General features: G+C 57.5%; 10 protein-coding genes across 10 annotated transcripts; all 10 read right to left on the bottom strand.

The window, feature by feature from the left end:
• Positions 1-110: 110 nt before the first annotated feature.
• LMXM_23_1240 (conserved hypothetical protein) lies at positions 111-2,234 on the bottom strand (the record flags this gene model as incomplete). Its single annotated transcript, XM_003875715.1, has 1 exon — positions 111-2,234. One exon carries the CDS (start codon positions 2,232-2,234, stop codon positions 111-113), a length of 2,124 nt encoding a protein of 707 aa, XP_003875764.1.
• A 1,132-nt stretch (positions 2,235-3,366) lies between these two features.
• LMXM_23_1230 (conserved hypothetical protein) lies at positions 3,367-3,600 on the bottom strand (the record flags this gene model as incomplete). Its single annotated transcript, XM_003875714.1, has 1 exon — positions 3,367-3,600. The coding sequence occupies one exon, from the start codon at positions 3,598-3,600 to the stop codon at positions 3,367-3,369; it is 234 nt and encodes a 77-aa protein (XP_003875763.1).
• Positions 3,601-5,866: 2,266 nt separating this feature from the next.
• On the bottom strand, positions 5,867-7,522 carry LMXM_23_1220 (putative T-complex protein 1, gamma subunit; the record flags this gene model as incomplete). Its single annotated transcript, XM_003875713.1, has 1 exon — positions 5,867-7,522. The coding sequence occupies one exon, from the start codon at positions 7,520-7,522 to the stop codon at positions 5,867-5,869; it is 1,656 nt and encodes a 551-aa protein (XP_003875762.1).
• A 1,384-nt stretch (positions 7,523-8,906) lies between these two features.
• Positions 8,907-9,869, bottom strand: LMXM_23_1210 (sir2-family protein-like protein; the record flags this gene model as incomplete). The annotated part of the gene is made up of 1 exon (XM_003875712.1): positions 8,907-9,869. The coding sequence occupies one exon, from the start codon at positions 9,867-9,869 to the stop codon at positions 8,907-8,909; it is 963 nt and encodes a 320-aa protein (XP_003875761.1).
• Positions 9,870-10,910: 1,041 nt separating this feature from the next.
• LMXM_23_1200 (S-adenosyl-methyltransferase mraW-like protein) lies at positions 10,911-12,380 on the bottom strand (the record flags this gene model as incomplete). Its single annotated transcript, XM_003875711.1, has 1 exon — positions 10,911-12,380. The coding sequence occupies one exon, from the start codon at positions 12,378-12,380 to the stop codon at positions 10,911-10,913; it is 1,470 nt and encodes a 489-aa protein (XP_003875760.1).
• A 1,931-nt stretch (positions 12,381-14,311) lies between these two features.
• LMXM_23_1170 (membrane-bound acid phosphatase 2) lies at positions 14,312-15,907 on the bottom strand (the record flags this gene model as incomplete). The annotated part of the gene is made up of 1 exon (XM_003875710.1): positions 14,312-15,907. One exon carries the CDS (start codon positions 15,905-15,907, stop codon positions 14,312-14,314), a length of 1,596 nt encoding a protein of 531 aa, XP_003875759.1.
• A 570-nt stretch (positions 15,908-16,477) lies between these two features.
• LMXM_23_1180 (conserved hypothetical protein) lies at positions 16,478-16,903 on the bottom strand (the record flags this gene model as incomplete). Its single annotated transcript, XM_003875709.1, has 1 exon — positions 16,478-16,903. The coding sequence occupies one exon, from the start codon at positions 16,901-16,903 to the stop codon at positions 16,478-16,480; it is 426 nt and encodes a 141-aa protein (XP_003875758.1).
• A 360-nt stretch (positions 16,904-17,263) lies between these two features.
• LMXM_23_1190 (conserved hypothetical protein) lies at positions 17,264-18,319 on the bottom strand (the record flags this gene model as incomplete). Its single annotated transcript, XM_003875708.1, has 1 exon — positions 17,264-18,319. The coding sequence occupies one exon, from the start codon at positions 18,317-18,319 to the stop codon at positions 17,264-17,266; it is 1,056 nt and encodes a 351-aa protein (XP_003875757.1).
• A 1,223-nt stretch (positions 18,320-19,542) lies between these two features.
• Positions 19,543-21,075, bottom strand: LMXM_23_1165 (putative coronin; the record flags this gene model as incomplete). Its single annotated transcript, XM_003875707.1, has 1 exon — positions 19,543-21,075. The coding sequence occupies one exon, from the start codon at positions 21,073-21,075 to the stop codon at positions 19,543-19,545; it is 1,533 nt and encodes a 510-aa protein (XP_003875756.1).
• Positions 21,076-21,356: 281 nt separating this feature from the next.
• Positions 21,357-21,728, bottom strand: LMXM_23_1160 (conserved hypothetical protein; the record flags this gene model as incomplete). Its single annotated transcript, XM_003875706.1, has 1 exon — positions 21,357-21,728. One exon carries the CDS (start codon positions 21,726-21,728, stop codon positions 21,357-21,359), a length of 372 nt encoding a protein of 123 aa, XP_003875755.1.
• Positions 21,729-22,794: the final 1,066 nt, after the last annotated feature.

Genomic DNA, 22,794 nt, shown 5'->3' with positions numbered 1-22,794 from the left:
GCGGCGCCGCCGCCGGATGCGCAACACTCTCCCACACGACAGAGGTGAAGATAACAGGGAGAAAGAAGGCGCCTCTGCGTGCCCGTGCGGCGGAGCAGTGTAGCGCTCCTTTACAGACTGCGATTGTACTTGGCCAGCACTGCGGCAGACACCTTCTGCCTATCCCAACCTTTGCGCAGCAGCTGTGCGAGCCGGCGCTTGGCCGCCAGTGGCTTCATCGCAACTCTCGCCTCCTCCTCTTCTCCGTCGTCCTGCGCCTGCCGTCGCCTCTTCTGCTGTGCTTTGGAGATCATGCTGTCCCACTTGCGGTACCTGGTGTACTGCAGGCGACGTTCGTACTCCTTCTCAATCCCCTCGCGCCTCCGCTGCTGCTCCAGCTCCGCCTCCTGCACAATATCCTTGAGTGAGGTGGGGAGCAGCTGACGGTCGACGGACCATTGCGCCTGAGCGGTGCGGGACGGCAACACCTGCATCCTGGAGTCGCTCAGCTCCTGGAATCGGCCCACCTCGGGGTCACCAAAGTGACCAGAGGACAAGTTGAACTCGTCCTCCTCCTCGAATAGCGCCCACGGCGGCAGCTCGCTCGCAGTAGCCCCGTCCTCTCCTTTACCAGTCGCCTCGGCGCCACCGCAGTGGCTCTGCGACTCCACCAGCGCTGACGAGTGCGAGGAGGTGGGTTCCAGCACCACATCTTCGGTGACGCCGAGCACCTGCATCTCTCCGCCATTCGCTGTGGGTGGTGGCGTGAAAGACTTGGCGGACGCGGCGAGCCCAGCCGCCTCCATTACGTGTCGCTCTCGACGGAGCGCGCTCTCCATCTTGCGCTCGCGCCGCACGGCATCCTGGCGCACATGCTGCAGGTGTCGATTGATCTCCTTGCTATCCACCACTTGTAGATTGTTCGTACGCTGCGCGATCACCCGAAAAGCTTCGTAGTTCTCGAGTGTCTCCCGCATACCCTCCGCCTCTTTCTGCAACCGAATCGGTGGCGTCGGTGCCGGAGACGCGAGCAAATCGCCTGAGCCTGCCCTCTCGCCCCCATTCTGCAGCGCACTTCCCACATACGTGGTCACGTGCCACTGCACCGCCTGTAGGAGTGATGCCGCCCCCTCCCTGCGGCGCCAGCGCAGCTGAAACTGGTAAGCGTAGCGCCGGAGCAAGGACTCTGGGAGCTCATCCAGGTCGTTCGACACCGCCTTGCTGTGAATGAGAAGCAACTCCGGCTCAGACAAGCGAACGCGCTCAAACCGCTCCGCGTTGCGAGGCACCGCCGGCCCTTTGCAGCGGCGCTGAGGCTTCCGCAGGATGCCCCACGGGGCGTAGAGAACCTCCGGTGTCAAAGAATCCTTCTCGGCGTTCCCCAGGGTTCGGTCCTGCGCGGCATCTGCACGGGCGCCGGCGTCTGTGTTCGACAACGGCGTGATATCTGAGGGCTCCGACATGTTCAGCTGCCGCAGGTCGGCGGCCAGGATTTGCTCCACAGAGCGAAAATAGTGGCACCGGCGGTCCAGCATGGCACGAATCGAGCTTGCACTCACGGTTTTCAGGACGCGATCGATAAGTTGCGTCTTTGTGCCGTGACGGAGCTGGCGCTGCGCGGCCAGGTAGATACGCAGCTCCTCCTCGTCCATACGTTCAAGAGACACGCGCAGTTCAGCAGCAGTGTTGCCCTTTGCCGTGGACTGTGCATGGCTGCGCACATCTTGTGCCATCTGTGTCGTGTTCCATGCATCGGTGGGATTTCGGATGTGCATAGTGGCAATGGTGCCGCTGGATGAGGCTGCACCTGCTTCGGACTCGCCCGGGGGTGCACCAGCGCAATCTCCAGACGGTGTCGCTTCAGCTTCGGGTGCAGCACCCGCGGCACCCAGCGACAGCGCTGGCACTGGCGGACTCGAAGTTGTGGCGGGCAGCACCCCACGCATGTACTCGTTGAACTTGGCGATGCAGCGTCGGTCTTCTTCCCTCTGCCGCTCACGCTCCGCCCTGGCCAGCTCCTCCGGGAACACGTCCACTGCCTCCTCAATTTTGGTTTGGATTTTCTCCCGCAGAGCCACGCGCTGCCTCGAGGTGGCATCGCGCAATGCCACGTATGTCTCGGGCAGCGGCTGAATGTTCTGCTCGATCATGCGAGAGAAGAGCTTGTACGCCTGCCACTCAAGGCCAGCACGGCCCATGGTGGAGATGAGCGACGTGTACATGAGCACATCTGGTTCGATGCCGCGGCGGAGCATAACGTTCAGCTGCAGCAGCGCGTCCCGCGCCACGGCGTATGCCTCGCCCTGAGAGACATCCCCTGGAAGCTCTTGAAAGGGTCGCTCGTTGACGTACCGCCGCGCTACGGTGGCGGTGTCACAAAAATGATGCACACGAACGCTGCGCCTGCAGACCAGCAAACCGCACCCGTCGACATGCACACTGCGATGCGGCACGCAGAGGGTAAGAGACACCTGTGCTCGCCGCAGTGCAGGACGTGTCGGGCTCGTGTGAACGGGTAGACGACATGGCATCGTGGCAAGCGTGCCAGGCCAGCGCAGAGGCACACACACGCAGGCGCTTAGATGACCGTGGCGCCTATGATGTTTCCTTCTTGTAGAGAGCAGTAAGTTCACGCATTGGAGTGGAGAAGCAACGCGGCATATTTTTTCAAGTGTGGCCAGGCGGGGAGAGAGGCAGCAGTGTGGAGATACGTGAGGAGGAGAGACATAAGTGCTGCCTCCGGCCTCTTCTCCTCAAAGGGGTAGGCAACGGATTACATGTAAAACGCTCAACCAGAACGCGCATGGGTACACGCGACACGCGCCGCACTGAAAGAGGGGTGAAGAAAGATGGGCACACGCCCGTTGAGAGACACCGCTGAGTTGGCCGCGCACCACAGCCAACAACCGTAGCTCTCACTGTGCCATCGCACCTTCTTTTTCCAATCTCCCTAAGCTTCGGTGGTTCCTTCTATGTCCAAGAGGGAGGAAGGGGGGGGGTCTGTCCGCTGTATCAGTCCTCCGTCAACAGCACCCATCCACCACATCCTCTGGCTTCCCTTTTCTCTCTGTGTACGCGTGTCGTCGTTGGTATTAGGCATGTCTGCCGGCCGTAGAAAGGGAGAGACGTCAACGTCTCCCCCACAGACACACACACACACGCACGCACACATACACACACGGAGCATCACTCTATCATAATGGATGATGCAGCAGCCCAGAAGGCGCGGCGATACGAGAGGCGAAACCAGAAGTAAAAGGAGCACGAGGAGGGCGGGGCAGATATGGTGAAGAGAGTATGCGCTGTGCTATAACAACCGCCACCACAGCGAGAGCGACTTGTGCGTCAAGAACACGCGCAGCACACACACCGCACCGACACCCATTCTCATAGTAGCCCGCGCAAGGGGTCATTCACGTAGTCTAGCTTCTGAGCTTTGCTGAGCCGATTCCAGCGCTTGAGCAAGAAGTCCATGCGCTCACGCAGACCCATGTCCCGCACCGACGGGTGCGCCTTGAGGATTTCGTATGCGAACGACGCGACAGGCACCTCGGTCGATGTGTCCTTCGTCTGCATCCGCTCCGCCATCTGGAGAACCTCCTGCTCGCGCTCTGCTGACATATACGCGGGCCGCGCCGACGCATACTTGTTGCCTTCATCCGTGTCACTCGCGGAGGTGACCGCCTTTGCCTTTACTGGCGGCGCGGGCTTCGTGGCACCCTTGGCCGACCGGGTTGGAGAAGAGGCGAGAGAAGGGCGGCTCCGGCCACGGCCTTGGGAACTGGACCGCTCACGTGTCACCTTCGGTGTCGCGCTTCTGCTAACGGCTTTCCTTCCCGGCTTGGACGGCAGGCGACCGCGAGCAGACCCGGAACGCGGCTTTCGCCCTCTTTGCTTGGTGGCGGCGGCAGCGGCGGAGGCGCGGGAAACGGCGCCCCCCAAGCGCCAGCTAGTCAAACGAAGCATGATCCGCTAGCGCAAACACAGAAGCGCTTGATGCATCCACGCAAGTGCCGCTCCAAAGGACCCTGGTCAGATGCGCTGGTCTGCTGGCACCCCTCAGTTGGCGGAGCTGGTGCACACTTTGAGAAAGGGAAGGGTGTGTTGGTGCCGCTTCCACAGAAGTGCCAGTGTCCAAGAAACGGAAGGAGGGCGAAGGAGTGGGAAACAACGCCAGCAGAAGAGCGAAACAACATAAGCATAGAGTGGGAGTTCGGGTGCGGACTTCAAGCCTTTCAGGGGGGACAAGAAGACGGAGAGGTGATGCGCTGAAACTCCAAAACGCATTCCCTCCCATAGTGTCCACCTCTCCATCTTTGCGCTTGTACGTTTGCCCGTCTTCATCCCCGCACAGCAAACGGTGACAGAGGGGCGGCAACTACCCCCGTTCCCCATCTCCCTTCCGCCATCCGCTGTCGATGCACTTTCGGTGCTCGTGAGGGAAGAAGGGATGGCTGAGTCCTGTGTATAAGCCGCGTTGAACCCAGCAGGCTCGCGCCTGTTTCACCAGCCTGCCCCGACGTCCGGTGCTGCAGCTCGCTGTGCGGGGGTACGTGCATCCGTGCTTCTACTTGTTCCCCTTCGCCTTTCGGTTCCCCCCCCCCCGTTTACTTGGAGGTTTGGAGACGGACACGGACAACGCCCACAAACATGCGTTTTGTTTTGTTTTCTCCTTTTCCGTTACTTACACAGCACACAGAGGGACAACACACGGGACGCAAACAACGGAGAAGAACGTGTGGTACGGCCACGGGCTAACGTAGAACGCTATTCCTTGTGAAACGCATCGCGCCGTCGGCTCCCCCCTCCCACTGCCCCCCCCCCACTCCTCCACCCGCCTCCATCTCGTTCTCTCTTACGGGTGCAGCTGGTGTTGTTGCCCTTTCTCGTTTTCGAAGGCGGCACACACACGCTTGCACGCACGCAAAGGCGTGATGGCGCATTGGAGAGCCCGAAACAAGAAGAGGGGATGATGAAAATGAAGGGTCTTCCCCCCCCCGCTATTCGCTTCAACACGCCCTCCTCCTCTTCCCCTCTTACCTTACAGTTGTACCGCGCTGAGTTGCCAACGACGCAGCACGATTCGAAGAAGAGCGATGGATCCCAGATAAAGAAAGGCACTCATCCGAGCGACAACGCACAGCTCGTGCAGTCATGCATCTAAGTGTGCAGGCTTGGGGTGCGCGCTTTTCTTTCTAGGCATCCACGCACATCAGTCGGTGGCACGAGCTGACCGCGAGGGGGGGACAAAGCTCACAGAGAAGACAACTCTATATAGATTCAAGGCTAGTCATTTCTTGTTGTCCCGTCGCCATCCACGGCTGTGGGTGCTCGCGTGCGCACGGGGAGAAGTTAGAGGGGTCCGTGGATGTGTGGCGTCCCGGCACGCTATCGCTTCTCATTTTTCCTCTGTGTGCTTGGCTTGTGTAGAAGGTTAGGGGGCGGCGGCAGAAACAAGGCACTCACGCTAAAGCGGAAGTGATGAACACACGCGCGCACAAAGGTATTGCACGGTGGCCCCCCCCACTCTCTTTTTTCTGCCTGCAACGTCTCCCTGGCCAGCCCTTTCCGTCCCCGCCGCCTGCCCGGCAACGCTATCCTTTTTTTCCCCTCTGCCTCATCTCGTTTAATCTGCATCACGGCACACACAATCACAAACAATTGCCCACAACATCAACGCACATAATCCGCTCCGCCTGGCACAACTTTCGATTATAAAACACTGATACGTCTGCGTGGCACGCGCATGGAGAGAAAAAAGGACAGAGAGAGAGGAGGGGGGCAGATGGAATGCAGATGGACGTCCTACTTTTGGCGCCATGCCCGTCTCCTCGCCCCTCTGCCTCTCCCGGCGTTGTTCTTTTCCCGCCTCCCCAGGTGTTCCCTCTTACGGCTCTGCAGACCCATCGGGGTCCTCATCCTGCTGTTGCGGCTTCGCGGCCGGCTTCTCCTCGCGGAGCTTGGTACCGGACACGACGTCGTCGACGCGCAGAATCATGGATGCCGCCTCGATCGCAGTCTTCAGCGCCTGAACCTTCACCGCAGCCGGCTCGATAACCTTGATGGTGCGCACATCAACAATGTGCCCGCTGTGGCCGTCGATGCCCCAGTACCACCCCTCCGGGTTCGCGTGGCGTGCTCGGAGATCCGTGACCACACGAATCACGTTGGCGCCGCAGTTGCTCGTCAGAATGCGCGGCACCACCTCCAGCGCCATCGCCACCGCCTGGTACGCAGCCTGCTCCACACCGCCAATGGACTTGGCTTTCGCCATGAGGGTGGAGGAGACAGACATCTCGCACGAGGCAGCGCCGTAGACGATCCGCGGCTCGAGGATGATGTTGCGCGCCACGCACATGGCGTCATGCAGGTTGCGCTCCATCTCATTCAGCGTGTCCTTGCTGGCGCCACGAAGCAGGATACTGCACGCAGAGCCCCCTGGGCAGCCAGTGATGAAGGTAAAGTACTCATCACCGATCTTCTTGATCTCAAATAGCCCCGCCTTTCCGATGTGCTCCTGCGTCAGCTCCTCCACGCGGCTAACGATGGTGGCGCCGGTGGCACGGGCTATGCGGTTGTTGTCTGTCTTGCGAAGGCGGCGGATGCAGGTGATGCCAGCCTTGTACAGGAAGTGCGCCGCCAAGTCAGAGGCGCCCTTCTCCGTGATTACTACATCCGGCTTGAAGGAAATGATGACGTTGCAGATAGAGCGGACGTAGTCCTCCTCCTGTTTCAGCAGGGCCTCCCAGTCGGTGTCCTTGGTCAGTTCCACGTTGATGGTCGTCTCCGGCTTCTTGTACTCCAGAGGGCAATCCAACAAGAGGATGCGCGGGCTCTCGATGACGCGGCGCATCTTCGAGTGAATGTGGTCCTTATTGAACATGACGCCATCCAGCACAACGCTGTCCGTAATGGAGCCGCCGGGGATCTTCTCCACTTTGGCGTAGCGCTTGATGTCGATGTCCTTGACTCCAGTGATGGGGTTCACCTGCACCACACGCAGCGTTGCCTCAACGGCCATGCGGCACATCAGCTCCTCCTCGCGGGAGTTGAACTTGGTGCCAAGGCAGGCGCGCACCACATCCTCTAGTTGCTCCTTGTCCTCGGGATCAATCGAGGTGGCGATCTTCTCCACCGCCGCCAGCGCGTCAGACAGCGCTTGGGTGAAGCCCTTCACAATCTTGAGCGGATGGATGTTGCGCTCAAGCAACGGCTGCGCCAGGCTGAGAATCTCGCCCGTCAGGATAATCACTGAGGTCGTCCCGTCACCCACCTCCTCGTCCTGAGCGCGGGCGAGCTCCAGCATGTGCTTCGCCGCGGGGTGCACTACGTCGATCTCGCGCAGGATGCAGTTGCCATCGTTCGTCAGAACTGTGCCCCCCATGGGGTCTATGATCATCTTCAGCATGGCACACGGACCCAGCGTGCTGCTGATGAGACTAGCGACCGTCTTCGCTGCCTCGATGTTGCTCATCTGCGCCCTGCGGCCAGACTCGCGCTCCACGCGCTGGTTCACCACAATCACCGGTTGTTGCCCGTTCATTGTTGATTGCTTGCCTTTCAGGAAGGGGAGGTTAGAGTACGACGAGATGAGCGGCTCAAGATGGAAATAGAAAGCGCGAAGAAATCCAAGTGTGTGTCTTGTGCACTCCGTTCGGCGTTGTCATTCAGCGGCACGGACACCGGAGAAAAAGCGTGGGAGGCAGTGGAGGCGCTAAACGGCAATCTATAGTGCGCGGAGTCACGACGCAAGATGGCGGAATAAAGTGTAGAAAGTGAGCAATGCGAAGCTTTACGTTTGAACTTTCGGAGTACGTGTGGGAGGGCGTCTCATCGTGAGAAACAGAGGAAGGGGTCGAGCAGGTGAGAAAGATGAAGGCCTTTACAGAGAGCGGGTGCGTACGCGTCAGGGTCTGTGCGGGAGGGAGACAGCGTGTCTTGTATCGTCAACATGAAGCTAAGAAGCAGAAAAGGGGGCAGAGAAAAGCTTCCCTCCTGTACTGTCTCGCTTACACGGACGGCACCCCTCCATCGATCCATCACAGTAACACACCCCATAGAGTCGCGGAGAGGAACAGCAGAAACACATAACGACAGCGCGAGAGCCGAAAGCTGCAGAAGCGGAGGCGCTCCCGGACTCGCGCTCGACGAAGGGCAGCTACAGAAAACTCAAACACAGGCACATGAGCTCCTCACATTATCGGCGCCCCTCTGCCTCCATGCATGCAGTAAAGCCGGACTGCGGTGGTCATTCTTTCCACTGAAAATAAGTTGTGTGTGCCTCGTGCAACGGTGCACGGGCAGAAAAACGAAGAGCAGCGCGCAGCATCAAAGGTGCAGAAAGGGGTGTTCCTTTTTTTTCTCCACGTGCCCATTTTGTGCCGCCCAAACATGAGTTACACTCCACCCGGCCTGTCACAGGCTCCTCATCGCGTCGCGCAACCCTCGGGGTGGCCACTCAGGCTCTCCATACCAGCAGGGAGTGCGACGGCCCGGGGTGGGATACGCTCGAGTCGCGCTGACACGCTGCCCATCGCATGGGTGGCACAGACGCGTGCGCTGTCGCAGGTCGCCCCGACGCACCGCCGTCCAGAACACGACCCCTGATAGCAGTAGTCATGAAGCCCTCTGACGTCCCCCAGCTCGTAGGTGCTTTTACCCCTGCCACCGCCAGATGTGGTTTGGCATTGGCAGGGTTAGGTGGGGGCTGCTCGGCTTGCCCACACAGAGTGGGGGCGCACGGGGCCCTGGGGTACCACGCTCCGAGGTGTGTGTGTGTGGTCTCCTCTCCCCTCCGCCCCTACAGTCGTCCGGGTGCAAAAAACAGCAAGAGGAAAGAGGAAGAAGCGGCGTTTGGAGAGGCGCAAGCGGAGACACCACGTCGAAAACTAACCCGTGCACCTTTCACAGCTGGTGTGACGGAGCAGCTAGAGTTGAATCGCCTTCTGGCGGAAGAACATGAACGCCGGCACGCCAAGCATCTCATGCGCCGTCTCCGCCAACACGCTTCCGACGCTCTCCACATTAAGTTTGAGGTCAGCGATGGCGTCGGCCCGCGTCGCTCCAGCGTTGACGATGGCCACCGGAATCCCTAACTGCTTTGCCTCTAAGACGTACCGATAGGCGCTGTACACCTGCAGGGAGGTGCCGAGGCACAGCAGGCAGGAGGCCTTGTCGCGCACAACACTCATCGTGGTCTCCACAATTGGCTTCGCCACGTTCTCACCGAACAGAACGACATGCGGCTTGAGGAAGCCGTTGCACCGGGGGCACATGACGAGATGCATCGCATTCGCGGCCTCCGTTGGCGCACTGTAGTCGCCGTCCGGCCGCACGCGCGACATATCCGTCCCGTACTGCTCATACAAAGCCGGATTCTTTTCTCGCAGTTCCCGCTGCAGACGCGCACGCGGCATGAGAAAGCCGCAGGACGTGCAGATGACGTTGTGAATGTTGCCGTGCACCTCCTTCAGCGGCGCATCACTTGTGGTGTACTTGTAGTAGTGCTCCTCCTCCGCATCACCGGCCCCGCCATACGTAGCGAGGTGGTGCAGCCCGTCGACGTTTTGCGTGAGGATGTGTGCCACGGCCCCGGACTTGGTGAAAGCATGCAGCGCCATGTGAGCGGCATTGCAGGAGGCACCGGACATGGTCAAGTACCCGAGCATGCTGCGGCCCCAGTAGCGTCGCTTTTCGTTGTCGTCGCGCATAAAGCTCTGAAAGGTCAGCAGCACGAAATCAGTGCGGTGGTACTGGCCGTTGGGCCCGCGGTAGTCGGGGATGCCACTCTCTGTGCTGCAACCTGCGCCGGTGAGGACTACGCAACCCCGACCAGGTTTTCTGGCGCTGCAGCGCTCCATGAACGATGCAAGCGTTCCCGCCGGCTTCATCGTGAGGAAGATAGCAGCTGAATAAATACAAAGAGAAACGCAGTATTTGCGGCAGCAGGAACCATACTGGAGGTGGGGTGAGCAACAACCAACCAACCAAGCCACGCACACACACAAAGGACCGGGAGTGTGGCCCTTGCCCGCGCGCGAGGTGTCTCAACGCCGAGAAGCTGGGTGATACAAGTGCCGAGCCACCGCCTGTGTACCTTCCTGTGCACGGCGAACGAAAAACAAAAACGCTGACGCCTGACGCGAAAGCCAAGATGGAGCACACATCTGTGTTTCCTTCGTACAAAACGCAACAAGCGCGAGTGGGTGTGTGGTGGGTGTTTGTGCGCATGCGTTTGTGTGGAGTGCGAGTGGGTGTTTCAACGGCAGCAACCGGAGGAGCATTGGAAAGGGAAGAAAGGGAGAAGATGAAATCGACCGCAAAGAAACGCGCGCGTGAAAAGTCGTTGGGCTGCACATGACTTCTCGGGAGAAGATGCTGCACGAGTCCCTGTGCGTTAACAACATACCCCTGCCCCGCTCCTCCCTCTTACCCGTCCACCGGGTCATTGCTGCAGCAAGCATACACGCACGCGGCATGCATCGCACGGACGCGCGCATGTGTGGGTGACGTTGCCAGTAGTCCAAACACTTGTGGGAAAGGCGGAACAAGTGGTGTTCGCACCTTTCATGCGCATCAACGCGTTTGTCCGTATCTGTGAGTATGGCGCACCAACATAAGGCGAACCCAAAACGGCAGCATGGAATGATCACGGCATTGCAGTCGTACGTCCTCATCGCTTTGACGAGTGCGCGCAAGGAGAGAGGAGGGTGGGGGGCGGCGAGAAACATACTCCAGCAAGTAGAGGGTCTCTGTGGTGGGGTGAGGCAGTGTAATTGGTTTGGCAAGGCCGTCACGAACGAAGCGCACGACGGGCAGAAGTCCAGCTCTGAGCACACAGGGCACGCCCTCGCCTTCCTCCCCTCCACACAACACCGCTCCACTTTGTATCTGTGGCCCTCCCACCACACTCCCCTTACGCTTCGCTTGCCTTAGCCTCTAGGGTCATCATCGCTGTCGAACGGTGGCGAGTCCTTGTTTCGGCGCACTGCGGCCCAGTCCTTCGCATCCTTGTTCTCAAAGGTGAAGTTATTCGCCGGGAACCCAAACGTTTGACCAGCGAAGAGGCCGCTCATCCACCGCATCGAGCTCTCCTGCACCGCCTCCTCTGTGAGCGCCTGACTGTTCTTGAGCACGTACGAGGAACGTTGGGTGCGAGTGACAATCCACATCTTTGTGTGACGTGAGTGGCCGTGCTCCTGCACATCTTCGATGGGAATAGCCTCCGAGTAACTTAGCAGAGCGTGTGGGTGCTGACTGACAGTGGTGGAGATGAGCCTCTCCTCCCACGGGAGACGAGAGAAGACAACAAGCCGGCCATCAGTGCGCAGGAGCAGCAGCGCGTTCTGCAGGGCCTCGCTCAGCTCGTGGCGCTCGTGGTTCACGATGCATCTCAACGATGTCATGAAGTTCCATGACATCGAAGTCTTCCGTCGGCTACCCTGAGTCCCCCATCCCTCCTCAGGGAGCTCGTTACCCGCCTCCTCCACTGCCTCCAGCACGCGCTGCGCGCCATCGAAGGGGCGCCGTTGCCGAATGGCTCTAGCAAGCTTCATGGACTGCTGGGGAGTCAGAAGTTCGTAGGAAGCGAGGGCGCTGGACAGGGCATGCTGCGGCACCGTGTTGAGGTACTCCAGCGCCCCGAGCCCATGCGTGGGCCCGTAACGCATGTCGAGTGCGTGGTCACTCTCATCATCCAGAAGAAACCCTCGCTCGGGGTTCTCCAGTTGAGTTAGCGACGGGCCAGGGTCGATCATAACGGCATCGAAGGAACGCTCGCCAAACATGGCCTTGGCCTCAGACATGGGACGCGCGAAGAATCGAAACCGGTCCGCCCCGAACTCATCAACGATCTCGCGCGCGCTCACCGTCGCCTCCAAGTCGCAGTCCATCGCAACAACTCGCGTGTACGGCCGACCGTTCTCGAGCACCACACCAGTGTGAAACCCAGAGCCGAATGTACAGTCCAAAACGTCATACGAAACGAGCCGCTTCTGCTTGGACAGTGGCACCAGAGCATCCAAGGCAGACGAGTTCAAGGCAAGCGCTGCACCGGAAGAGACGAGGGCGCCACTGGCACCTGTCGTGCGCGACGCCTCCAGAGCACCCTCGGTCCGTTGCACAGCCCCGCTAGAACGGCGCGCCGGACACTTTTTGTGCAGTCGGCTCGTGCGAAGCGCTGGACGCGATGATGGCGGTCGCGCATCGAAAACCCTCTGCTGCTTCTTCGTACAGGGGAACCCTTCTTCGATGGCGCGCTTTGCCAAAAACTCAGCAAGGTTCTTAGACTCGAGCCACCGCAGTCCCCCACAGACGCCCTGCAAGAGCTGCTTAGGCATAAGCGGAGGATGCTCAACACGGTTTACGGCGGACCATCGCTTCGGTGCCACAATCCGCTTCATTCCATTACTCGCGGGCGCCACACAAGGGTGACGACCGATGCCAAGCAAGAGCAGACGATGCACACCACCCGTGGCACAGGGATTTCCCCTCGACTTAAGATTTTGGAAAATATTGTGCTAGGTGGCGAGGCCTCAGGTGATTGCCCCCCCCCCTTTCGTTCTCTCTGCGCAGATATACAAAGGAAAAAAGAAGATGGGATGTTATATTTGAAAGGATGAGCTCAGTATGATGCGGGACAACATCAGAAAGGGAGTCCACAAGACGTGCATGGAAAACATACCGGCAATGACAGCGAAAGTATCAGTGTCCTTCGATGCCAACCACAGCCGAGTCGATTCTGTTTGTTTTTCCCCCACTCGGCTGCTCATTAGTGCCGCAACGTTGGCCCTCCACGTGCGATCCTAAGAGGTATCCTCCAGCGAAGCGCTCTCCTCCTCGGAAGGATGCGAGAAGTAAGAATAATGCGCGGTGTGTCTTAGTCGTGTGCCCAGATGGTATACACACACATGACCCAGTGGGCAGTGCCGCACTGTATCTTTCGCTGTCTTCTTTGCGCCCGCTGTCGTTTCCTTCGTTTTCGCTTTGCCTGACGGTGCTCACAGGAATCACCAACCAGAAGAACACAACGGGCACACAGACACCCAAACAAAGAAAACAAAAACAAAAACGAAAGAGCAACGAACATTTACGAATAAGGTGCTGAGTGCGCACGACCTCCACCGCTTTCCTTGGCCCCTGAACTGCACCAAAAGAGGAAAGCTCTGCCCTCTCCTTTCATCACATAAACCCACCTTGATGGCGGCGGGACGCTCCTCAGCGTGGCACCCCAGGGCCCCGTGCGCCCCCACTCTGTGTGGGCAAGCCGAGCAGCCCCCACCTAACCCTGCCAATGCCAAACCACATCTGGCGGTGGCAGGGGTAAAAGCACCTACGAGCTGGGGGACGTCAGAGGGCTTCATGACTACTGCTATCAGGGGTCGTGTTCTGGACGGCGGTGCGTCGGGGCGACCTGCGACAGCGCACGCGTCTGTACCACCCATGCGATGGGCAGCGTGTCAGCGCGACTCGAGCGTATCCCACCCCGGGCTGTCGCACTCCCTGCTGGTATGGAGAGCCTGAGTGGCCACCCCGAGGGTTGCGCCACGCGATGAGGAGCCTGTGACAGGCCGGGTGGAGTGTAACTCATGTTTGGGTGGCACAAAATGGGCACGTGGAGAAAAAAAACAGCAAAAGAATACTTCTTACACCACTTCCTTCTGCAAGGTGTCACCTCGCGCAACGAGAGAGAGAACAGAAGTGAACACACATCATTATCCAGGTGGGCAGCAACAGGAAAAACAAGAGAGGGGAGAACAGGAAAAAAAAAAACAGCACAGCGAACTGCACCTCACAAATGAGAGTTCAAAAAAAAAAACGAAACGACGGACGTCCGTGCGAGTTCGAGCTCGGCTGTCGTCTTGCTTTTGGGGGGATGGTTCATTGTTTGACTGCCGTTCACCGTCGTCTCACCTGTACTCGTTTACTATCGACCGGAGGAAGGAGAACGGAAAAAAAAAACAAGTGAGCCTCTCGGCACGCTCATCTACGCCTTGCGAAGGCTCCCGCATGGCAAGTGGTTGGCCTCGCACCGTGGTGCGCGAGGTTTTTTTTCTTGAGAGAGAGAGAAGGCAGTGAGCCACCTAAGCACTCGAGCCGCGGGAGTCGACAAACAAAGAGGGTGAACTTCGGGAGTTACAAATGGGTAGCGTATTGAAGTCTCATTTTGCCCTCTCGAGGCGCCCTATTTCTACTGGACAGCAGACATTTGTCCTCTGTCGTGATTGCCGCTTATAGGCATTGCCGTGTCCTTCATGGGAGTGGAAGAGAAACAAAAAGCACACGATGGATCTGCCGGCGTCGGTGAATACCCATATCCCTCTCCTTGCAGCTTTCAAACCTCGGGGAAGGCGGCGCGTTTGCGATGCTTGCAGCAGAGGAGCACCGCAGCGGTGACGAAACCAGCGAGAAGAGCTCCAATGCAGAATGTTCCCATCGCCACGGCAGCCGTGCCGCCGGCACTCAGCCCGGAGGTCTTTGCAGTTGTGTTGTTCGCCGCGCCGTGAGGACTGCCATCCGGCAACCCTGGCCCAGCAGTGCTGGAAGTCAGAAGGCATGAAAGGGCAACACATACGCACTGCAACGACGAACTGTCCAGCATGTACCCAGCGTCGCACGAGTACAACGGGCACCGCTTTCGGTAGTACTGGCATCCGGTCGACAGCGCCTGCCACGCCTCACCGGCCCCGATCCCGCCCTCCGGACAGTTCCGCAGCTGCCGGTACTTCTCGTCCAGGTAACAGTATCCCGTCGACCCCGCCGGAGCAGCACTCCACTGCACAAACCGGGTGAAGTCAGCCACGGAGCACCTGTTTCCGCTCGCGTTGTACAGCTGCCCAGACGCGCTCATGCACTTCAGCTGCCAGTCCGGCTCCCAGGCGAACTCGAAGCCAGATGCGCGACTCTGTCCGGTGTGTCCACGCAACACGCGCACGTGGTACGACGAGTCTGACAGGTTCTGCAACAGCTCCAGAACGAGCGTCTGCGCAAAGGGTGGCAGCAGCCCGTCGTCGGCCGTGTCCTGCAGCGAGCACGCGATCCGGCTCAGCGTCGTGTCGTGAGCGCTGTAGTGGTACAGCTTATAGCTGCTGGTGCCCGCCATCGCCGCGCCAATGTTCTTCACGAACTCCTGAAGAATCGGCTGCCCAGAGCTCCCTTGCTGAAAGCACCGGGTGTCGCTGCGGTTGTACACGTACTGCCTCGCAAAGTGCTCGCGGGCCACCTGACTCAGCCTGACCCGGTTGGTCTTCAACTTCGGATAATTCTCCAGTTCCCCGATGGCTTCCTTGGAGACGGCGATATCAAACAGCGTAAAGGCACAATCAGTGCGCCGCGTGAAATCGCTGCAGTACCCCTCACTGTACACCTCCTGCGCAATTGTCGTCAGCGTGCTGAAGTCAGGGAAGTTCCGATCCACAACCGGGTTGCAAACAGCACGCACGCCCGCCATATCCAGGCTCCAATAAAACTGGAATTGTGGTACGTAGTTCGTGTACAGAATGTAGTCATCTTGCTCTGGCACCGTGTGAATAGCGGGGTACAGGGACTTCAAGTTCGGAAAGAAGCCGCGCAGGAACGACTCGGCACTCTGCAGCGTCCGCTGCACATCGGTCGAGCGGCTGTATGCGACATCCAAGTCGTAGTCCTCTGAGGGGAACATGGGCTCAGACACAACGGAGGCATCCGTGTTGTAGCGGCTCCGCAGGAACGCACCCGTCTTGCCGAGCATCTCGATCCCAGGCCACGTAAGGTATCCGCAGGGGGTGTCCCCGCAGATCTGGGTCTTGTTGTAGCTCGGCTCCGCCGTGCGGGCGCCGTGCCGGTGCAGCAGCTGAACCATCACGAGCTTCATGTCCGGCGCAGCAGTAACAAGCGCCGGCACGCACAAGAGAGGCGCGGCCAGCAGCAGCAAAAACAACACCTGCCGCATTGTGGAACCTGCAGGGTCAGTGAGGAGGATGAGTGCGGAGTGCTGAAAACGAAAGAAGAAAGCCTGGAGGAGAATATGAACAAGGGTGCGTATCGAACGGACGGCAGACACGAACAGGCGGGGATGGGGTACAGGGTACGGCCGCAGGCAACACAATGGAAAAGGCATCGAAAAGGAGCGAGAAATCAGAAGTGGAGGAGCATCTATGCATCGGCTGCAGAGAAGCAAGCATGCGTGACACATCGCACCGCGCACCCACATGTGACGCGAGGGCAGCAGAGATGCACATCACACCAGTACCGCCCACCGGCTGCCTGTCTGATTACGGGGTGAACCTGCACGCCAAGAAAGAGAGAGCGACAGCAGCGGTCAGAAAAAGATGTGCAAAATCGCATGCCTCACATAACGTTCCATTCAGGGCTTTTTGCTCAAAGGCCAGAACGCCACGCATTCTGTAGTACGCATTCACACGCACATCCTCCCAGGGGCACCGCTCGCCGGTCGCTTACCCTCAGCTGCCCCATACACATATTCGCAAAAGACACACATACAACCACACAAGCAGTGCTGTCAACACCTGGGACATCTGATCACAGGCCGCAAACGGCCTAACGGACCCACTCTCAGCGCGCGCTGGAGAAGTGGACAGCACAGTCCCCACCACCACCAGAAGGCACCCTGCAGTGGTCCACGCGCGCAACAGACCCTCGCGCAGAACACACTCATCAGCACAGTGATAACGAATGCAAGCGAGTTCACCACAATCGAGCCAACCGACACGTCCACCTCACACAGTAAAAAAAATACGACGGAGTCACTTAGGTTCACAGCCTGTGTAGCCATGTACTTCGGTCGTCGCACAAGAAACACCGCGTCATCCCGCGGCTGTAGTGCTTCAGCAGCGGGTTCGTCACGCCCCACAGCAGCACATCCAGAAGCATGACAGAGATCATGGAAAGGCTCCGGTGTCCACAAAGAAACATACACGCGAGGCATGGCAACGAGTTTCTAGCGAAGCCGCGGCAGCTTCTTCCGCTCCCGTACCCCCACATAAGGCGTAGTCGCGGTAACGGTACACGGCGGCGGTGCCCGCAAGGAAAAGAGGAGAGTAGCAAGATGAGTCTGGTGGGAAACAAGGCGAGGACGGAGGAGGTACAGAACTGAACGAGCAATGGCGCGCCGGAGCACCTGCAACGCTGTGGGTCTGGAACACCATGGATACCCCACAAAGACCCCAGCGTCGCGGCAGAACGACAGGCAGCAGGGTGTGGCGTAAAGCACCCCTCGCTATCATGTGTATCTGTTTGCTTTGCATTTGCCTTGAATGGGATTACAACGAACAAGACGCCTACGATCCTAACGCTTCGCAAACTTCCTTTTGTTCTTCTTTCCGTCCACGAAACCTGGGAATTGACCTGGCTCCCTTCGGCGATCCACTGAGAGCAACCCAGCCTTTTTCAAAGGAATGCGTGTTAGTGGAAGAAGCTTCGTTATCGCATTGGCCACCGCCATCCTGCAACCAAAAGCAGCGATCTCATTCGCAAGAGAAGGCATCGCCTTGCCTTCGGAGATGATGTTCACGTCAAAGTCGTGGAAGTCTAGCTTTGCCTCATCGAATGGCATTAGCACCATTTCCATCAGCCAGGACTTATCATCGAATGCAACAGAAAGCGGTTTTCCGAGAAGAGTGACGGAGCCGTTGTGATCACGGTTCTCTCGGATCAGAGCTGTGAACATGTACTTCTGCCCATCTGCGCGGCCGTGACCAACGGCAATACCTGTTTCGGGATCCACCTCGGCTGGGTCGATACGCACACCTATCTGATGTCGTGTATCTTCACCGGCGACCTTACGCGAAAAGTCGTGAAGCACAGTGTAGAAGTGACTGTAGCTATCGGAGCTGTCGGCCTCGAGAGTGGCCTTGCTCATTAGGTTGTAGTTTTCAAACATTACGCGCACATCCTCGCGATTGAATTTCCGCCGGCTAAACTCGAAAAGAGCGTGCTCCGTTTTGAACGCCTTTGTTTCTGTCATGCGGCCCATCCATTCGAGGAAGTTTGTGTAATGACCAGGTGCGTTATCTAGACCGACCGCATCTGCAGTGATCGTCCTGCTCAGCTGACGCGAGGGGGAATCGGCCGGCTTGCTAAGCGACTCGAGAACCTTGGTCACCAGCGCCTGTGCCTCATACTTGCGCAAGTCTGGGAGTAAGGCTGACACAATCTCACCCAGTTGCTCCTGATCTAGCCCGTCTACAGAGGCGTAGTAGTCATCAATCGATTTGAAGTACATTCCTCCGCTGATGCGCATCCACGCCTCCTTGAGAGATTGTGCAGTCAAGTCACTTCGCAGTTCGTCTCTCAGTGACGAAAGGGTGTTGTGGCCAGCAGGAACATACTCTCCAGGATACATTGGGTACTCGCGAAAATGGAAAAGATTCCCGTGCGTTGCCTGGCTGTTGCTAACGACTGCATTATCACCTACTTCTAAAGGCATTATACGTTCGCGCAACGCTTCCTCCTCCCTCGAAAGCTCCATATCTTGACTTCGCTTTACGTGGGAGTTCACCCATGAGAGCCTCTCCCCATCGCTTTGAGGCGCTCCTCTCTCTCCCGCTAGCCTGTTTGCCAGTCGAAAAAGGCGTGCGTGTCGGGCAGTCTTGGGGCTCAAGAGCTGTTTCATTTTGCCTAGTTCTGCCGGGAACTAACCTCTTCTGGAAACTGTTTGCTGAAGACCGCACCCGACCAATATGACGCATGAATCGCAAGCAAAAGAAGACGTGCACGGGAGGATAGACTCGATAGAAGACGCAGGAAGTCACCATTGAGGCCTCTCGATCTAGTTCATTTTCAACACCTCGCTAGCTCGATCAGTCAACACGATCTGATGCAGATTAATTTTCCCCTCAACCTATCTACTACCCCGTGCAACGTGAGCTACACTCCACTCGGCCCGGGCTGCCACAGCCCCAACGCGTGGTGCGAAGTGGCGGTACGCGGTGCGCTACGGCAGTGCGCCGACTCAGTCATATGCGAGCACGGCCACTGCCTCATACTCCGCCCACCTGCCTCCCAGGTCGCCTCACAGTCGCTGCCATCGTGCCGGTTGCCACCCCTGAGGCATCCCTCGCGATGGCGCAGGCTCCCCAGCAGCAGGCAGTGCGACGCCCCGGCGTGGGATACGCTCGAGTCGCGCTGACACGCTCCCCATCGCATGGGTGGTACAGACGCGTGCGCTGTCGCCGGTCGCCCCGACGCACCGCCGTCCAGAACACGACCCCTGATAGCAGTAGCCATGAAGCCCTCTGACGTCCCCCAGCTCGTAGGTGCTTTTACCCCTGCCACCGCCAGATGTGGTTTGGCATTGGCAGGGTTAGGTGGGGGCTGCTCGGCTTGCCCACACAGAGTGGGGGCGCACGGTGCCCTGGGGTACCACGCACCGAGAGGGGTCCTTCATCATCAGGAAGGCTACACAGTGAGGAGAAAATTAGAGCGCATCAGTATATTGTAGTTGTGTAATCTACCATCAGCTTTTTTTTATCGCGAGAAACCATATCAGATCGACTGAAGGAAACAACAGCAAAAAGACTATGGGATCATTTCTGACCCCGTCTATAATACAAACTGTGCGGTGCATTATATCGACTGGATATCCTCTAGCACTTGTAGCATCTCTGCCTCTTTTTCTTGAAGTGCTTTTCGAAGAGCCGAAATCTCCTGGTGGCAAGTGCGTACCTTTTCCGAAAGCTCTTGGAGGCGCCTCTGCTTATCGAAAATCTCTTGCTGCGTCATGTCGACCCATGGATCCGCGTGCTTTGCAGTACTGCTATCCCTTTGACCCGAAGTAGCTTCGGACGACTCCGGGACAGAGACGCTGGAGTTCTCACGCCCTGGAACCGTCTCTCCCTTCGGCGCCTCCTTCAGTGGCTTTGCTGCTTGCGAACCCACAGGAATCTTCTGTGGGGAAGGCATGCTTTCTCCCATCAGGCGCGGTGAGTGGCCATCAAACAAGCCAGACAAGTCGTATTCACGAGGATCAGCGTTAGCACCACTGAAGAACTCACCTGCAGACATTGCCGAGTGGTCTGCAAATGTGGAAGGGAACACATCTCCTTGAAACTCAGTGCAAGATTGCTTCCTAGGAAGAAGCATCTCGATTATGAAAAGACTGTGATATGTCAGCTGGTACAGACAGTCAAATTCACACTTCTTGACGTCCAGTGACCACTTCGGCATCATGCACAGACCCTTCATAGGATCGCTCGAGTTCACCTCATAACTGAATGTGAGGCCTTCACTCATCAACTCAAAACACTTCAAGTTGTTTTCCCCCTTGCTGCCGAGGATTAGCAGATTCAAATCCTCGTCATACACTGGTATGAATGCGGCGCTCGACTGATCGAGTTCAGTGACTGAGTAGGGACTTTCCATTTTCCGCATATCCCACAGCTTTATTTGACGCTGCTGGCTCTTGCTGCAGCCGAGTGTCATGATTGTGTCCTTTCGCTTACACCAGATGCACCGCTGTGAGCGGGCACTGGCGTGGCTTTCCACCGATGACACTACGGTGCAGTCACGAGGATCGATCACTCGAAGCGTTTTGTCGCGAGAGGCTACGCAGAAAAGAGACCCTCGTAGATTCCACTCTAGTCCAGTGGCGTAGTCGGAAAGGTTGCTGATGGTGTTAACGGCGGTGCCTCTCTCCACATCCCACACGTTGATGACACGGTCAACACCTGCTGAGGCCAAAACACCATTTGCACTGGAGTGGAATGAGATGATGCCACACTTTTTGTTGTGTCCCTTCAGCTCCACTAGTGGCGACGATATGTTGGACTGAAGTCCCTCTGTCGGGATACCCCACCCAAAGATGCTCCCATCCTCGCTGGCGGTGAACAGATTTTGGTTGTTAAAAGGGTCAAACTTGACGTCGATGATTTGACCCTTTTGACCAAGTACAAGGGGAGGGTTTGGCGCAAGTCGTCCGAAGGTATCATGTCTGAAAACCGCAGTTCCGCCAAAGGTTTGCCACGGCACCGCAACGAATTTATCGTTGCATGAAATGGTGTTGCTACCGTCCCATAAGGCGGTGGACGATGTCACATTCAGAAGGTGACGCTGAGGCTTTGCCACGTGCCCTGTAGAATGGCGGAATCGCGAGACAGACATTGTTGCTGAAGTCAAGAACAAAACCAAATCTAGAGAGAGAAGAGTAATACGCGGAAGTAGAAAGGGTGGTTGTCGCATGAGTCATCAGCTGCTTTACGAGCTGTAATGCATCTATCACGATTGCGGAGAGCACACTCGCACCTCAGCCCTTCTGTAGAGGACCATAAACGCAATAACTGGGTCCATTTGCGACATTCCAAGGGTGTTTCCCTTCAAGGGAGAAAGCACTCATCGTGTTATACGTGTGTAAGATCTACTGTTCGGAAAAGTGTGGAATTAAGCTACTCAACAGGGTTGTTCTTCTTGTGAATGTAGTTGGAGTCTTGGAGAAGCTTGTCTGCATACTCCTTGCGCTCGTTCAACTGATTGTGATACTTCTGCCACACTTGGCTCTTCAACAGCTCATTGGGGTCCTCTGTGGGCCACCGAAAGACCGCGACTGCCAAATCGGAGCTACAAATCGACATAAAAACGGCCGCCATCAGAAAGCCCATCCCTGCCTTTTGGTATAAAATATGGCTCTCATACTTGTACGCCATCCGCATGTCGCGGTACTTTTTCTTGAGATACCACTGCCGGAACTCCTTGTTCCGCATGTCCCACAGGATGTGGTACCACTTCACCTCCGGCTGATATTCGTAAGGGCTTCCCATTTCTCCTTTAGTAGCATTGTTAAGTAAAATCAACGAGAGAATAGAAAGGGGAGAATACAAGAGTAGTTGAGTGTCTTCCAGCCAACACGTACGCAACAATTGTAGACGTGGCAGCTCCGCAACAAAAGGTGTCCACATGCATGAGTACGCACATTGTGATGAACTTGGAACAATACTAGCTGTCCTGGCGGCAGCTACTGCATCCCAGCCTCGTGGAACCCTTACTAGCCTTTTTTCCCATGCTCTTTTGATCCCGGTAACACAAAAACGCCCCATCGGTCCAGCCTCAACACCAACGAGGCCAAGAATTGTCGTTTTAGAAGAATACATGTGAAAACACACCCGATAGATACGAGAACGCGGGGCTACCACGACACAAAACCACATTGATGCCTTGCACACCCATTATATTCACCACCGCGTCTCAAACCTCTTCACCCTCTCGGCTCGTGGAGTTCGGCTTCGTGCACAAGACCTCCACCCTCAAAGGCACTCAGCCTCGCCTGTCCTACCCATCATCAGTTACAACAGGCGCAACAGTGGCACAAAAAGCCATGTGACCACAAGTCCGGCGGCGAAAGAGAACAGTGTTCAACTTTCGTCCCAACTACTCATACAAAGTCACACTTCTCTGTTTTCTGTAGACAGGATGTAAACCTTACATCGAAACAGCGTCACACGAATGCCTTTGGCATCCCTTACCTGCGTCTTCTCTTCTTCTATTCACCCTTTATCTTTTCTCCTTCATGCTACGCTAATTTCTACTTCGGACGGCTCGGGAGAACCTCACCATTGCATCCCAACCACGCGCACACACTATTGTCCCTTCTTTCTCTCTACCTGATATATATTGAGCCGTGCAACGTGAGCTACACTCCACTCGGCCCGGGCTGCCACAGCCCCAACGCGTGGTGCGAAGTGGCGGTACGCGGTGCGCTACGGCAGTGCGCCGACTCAGTCATATGCGAGCACGGCCACTGCCTCATACTCCGCCCACCTGCCTCCCAGGTCGCCTCACAGTCGCTGCCATCGTGCCGGTTGCCACCCCTGAGGCATCCCTCGCGAT

The sequence above is a fragment of the Leishmania mexicana genome, chromosome 23 (genome assembly GCF_000234665.1).
Source record: "Leishmania mexicana MHOM/GT/2001/U1103 complete genome, chromosome 23".
In the NCBI taxonomy this organism is placed as follows: Eukaryota; Euglenozoa; class Kinetoplastea; order Trypanosomatida; family Trypanosomatidae; genus Leishmania; species Leishmania mexicana.
The sequence above is the reverse complement of the archived record's forward strand: the minus strand, read 5'-3'. Positions and strand labels throughout refer to the sequence as shown.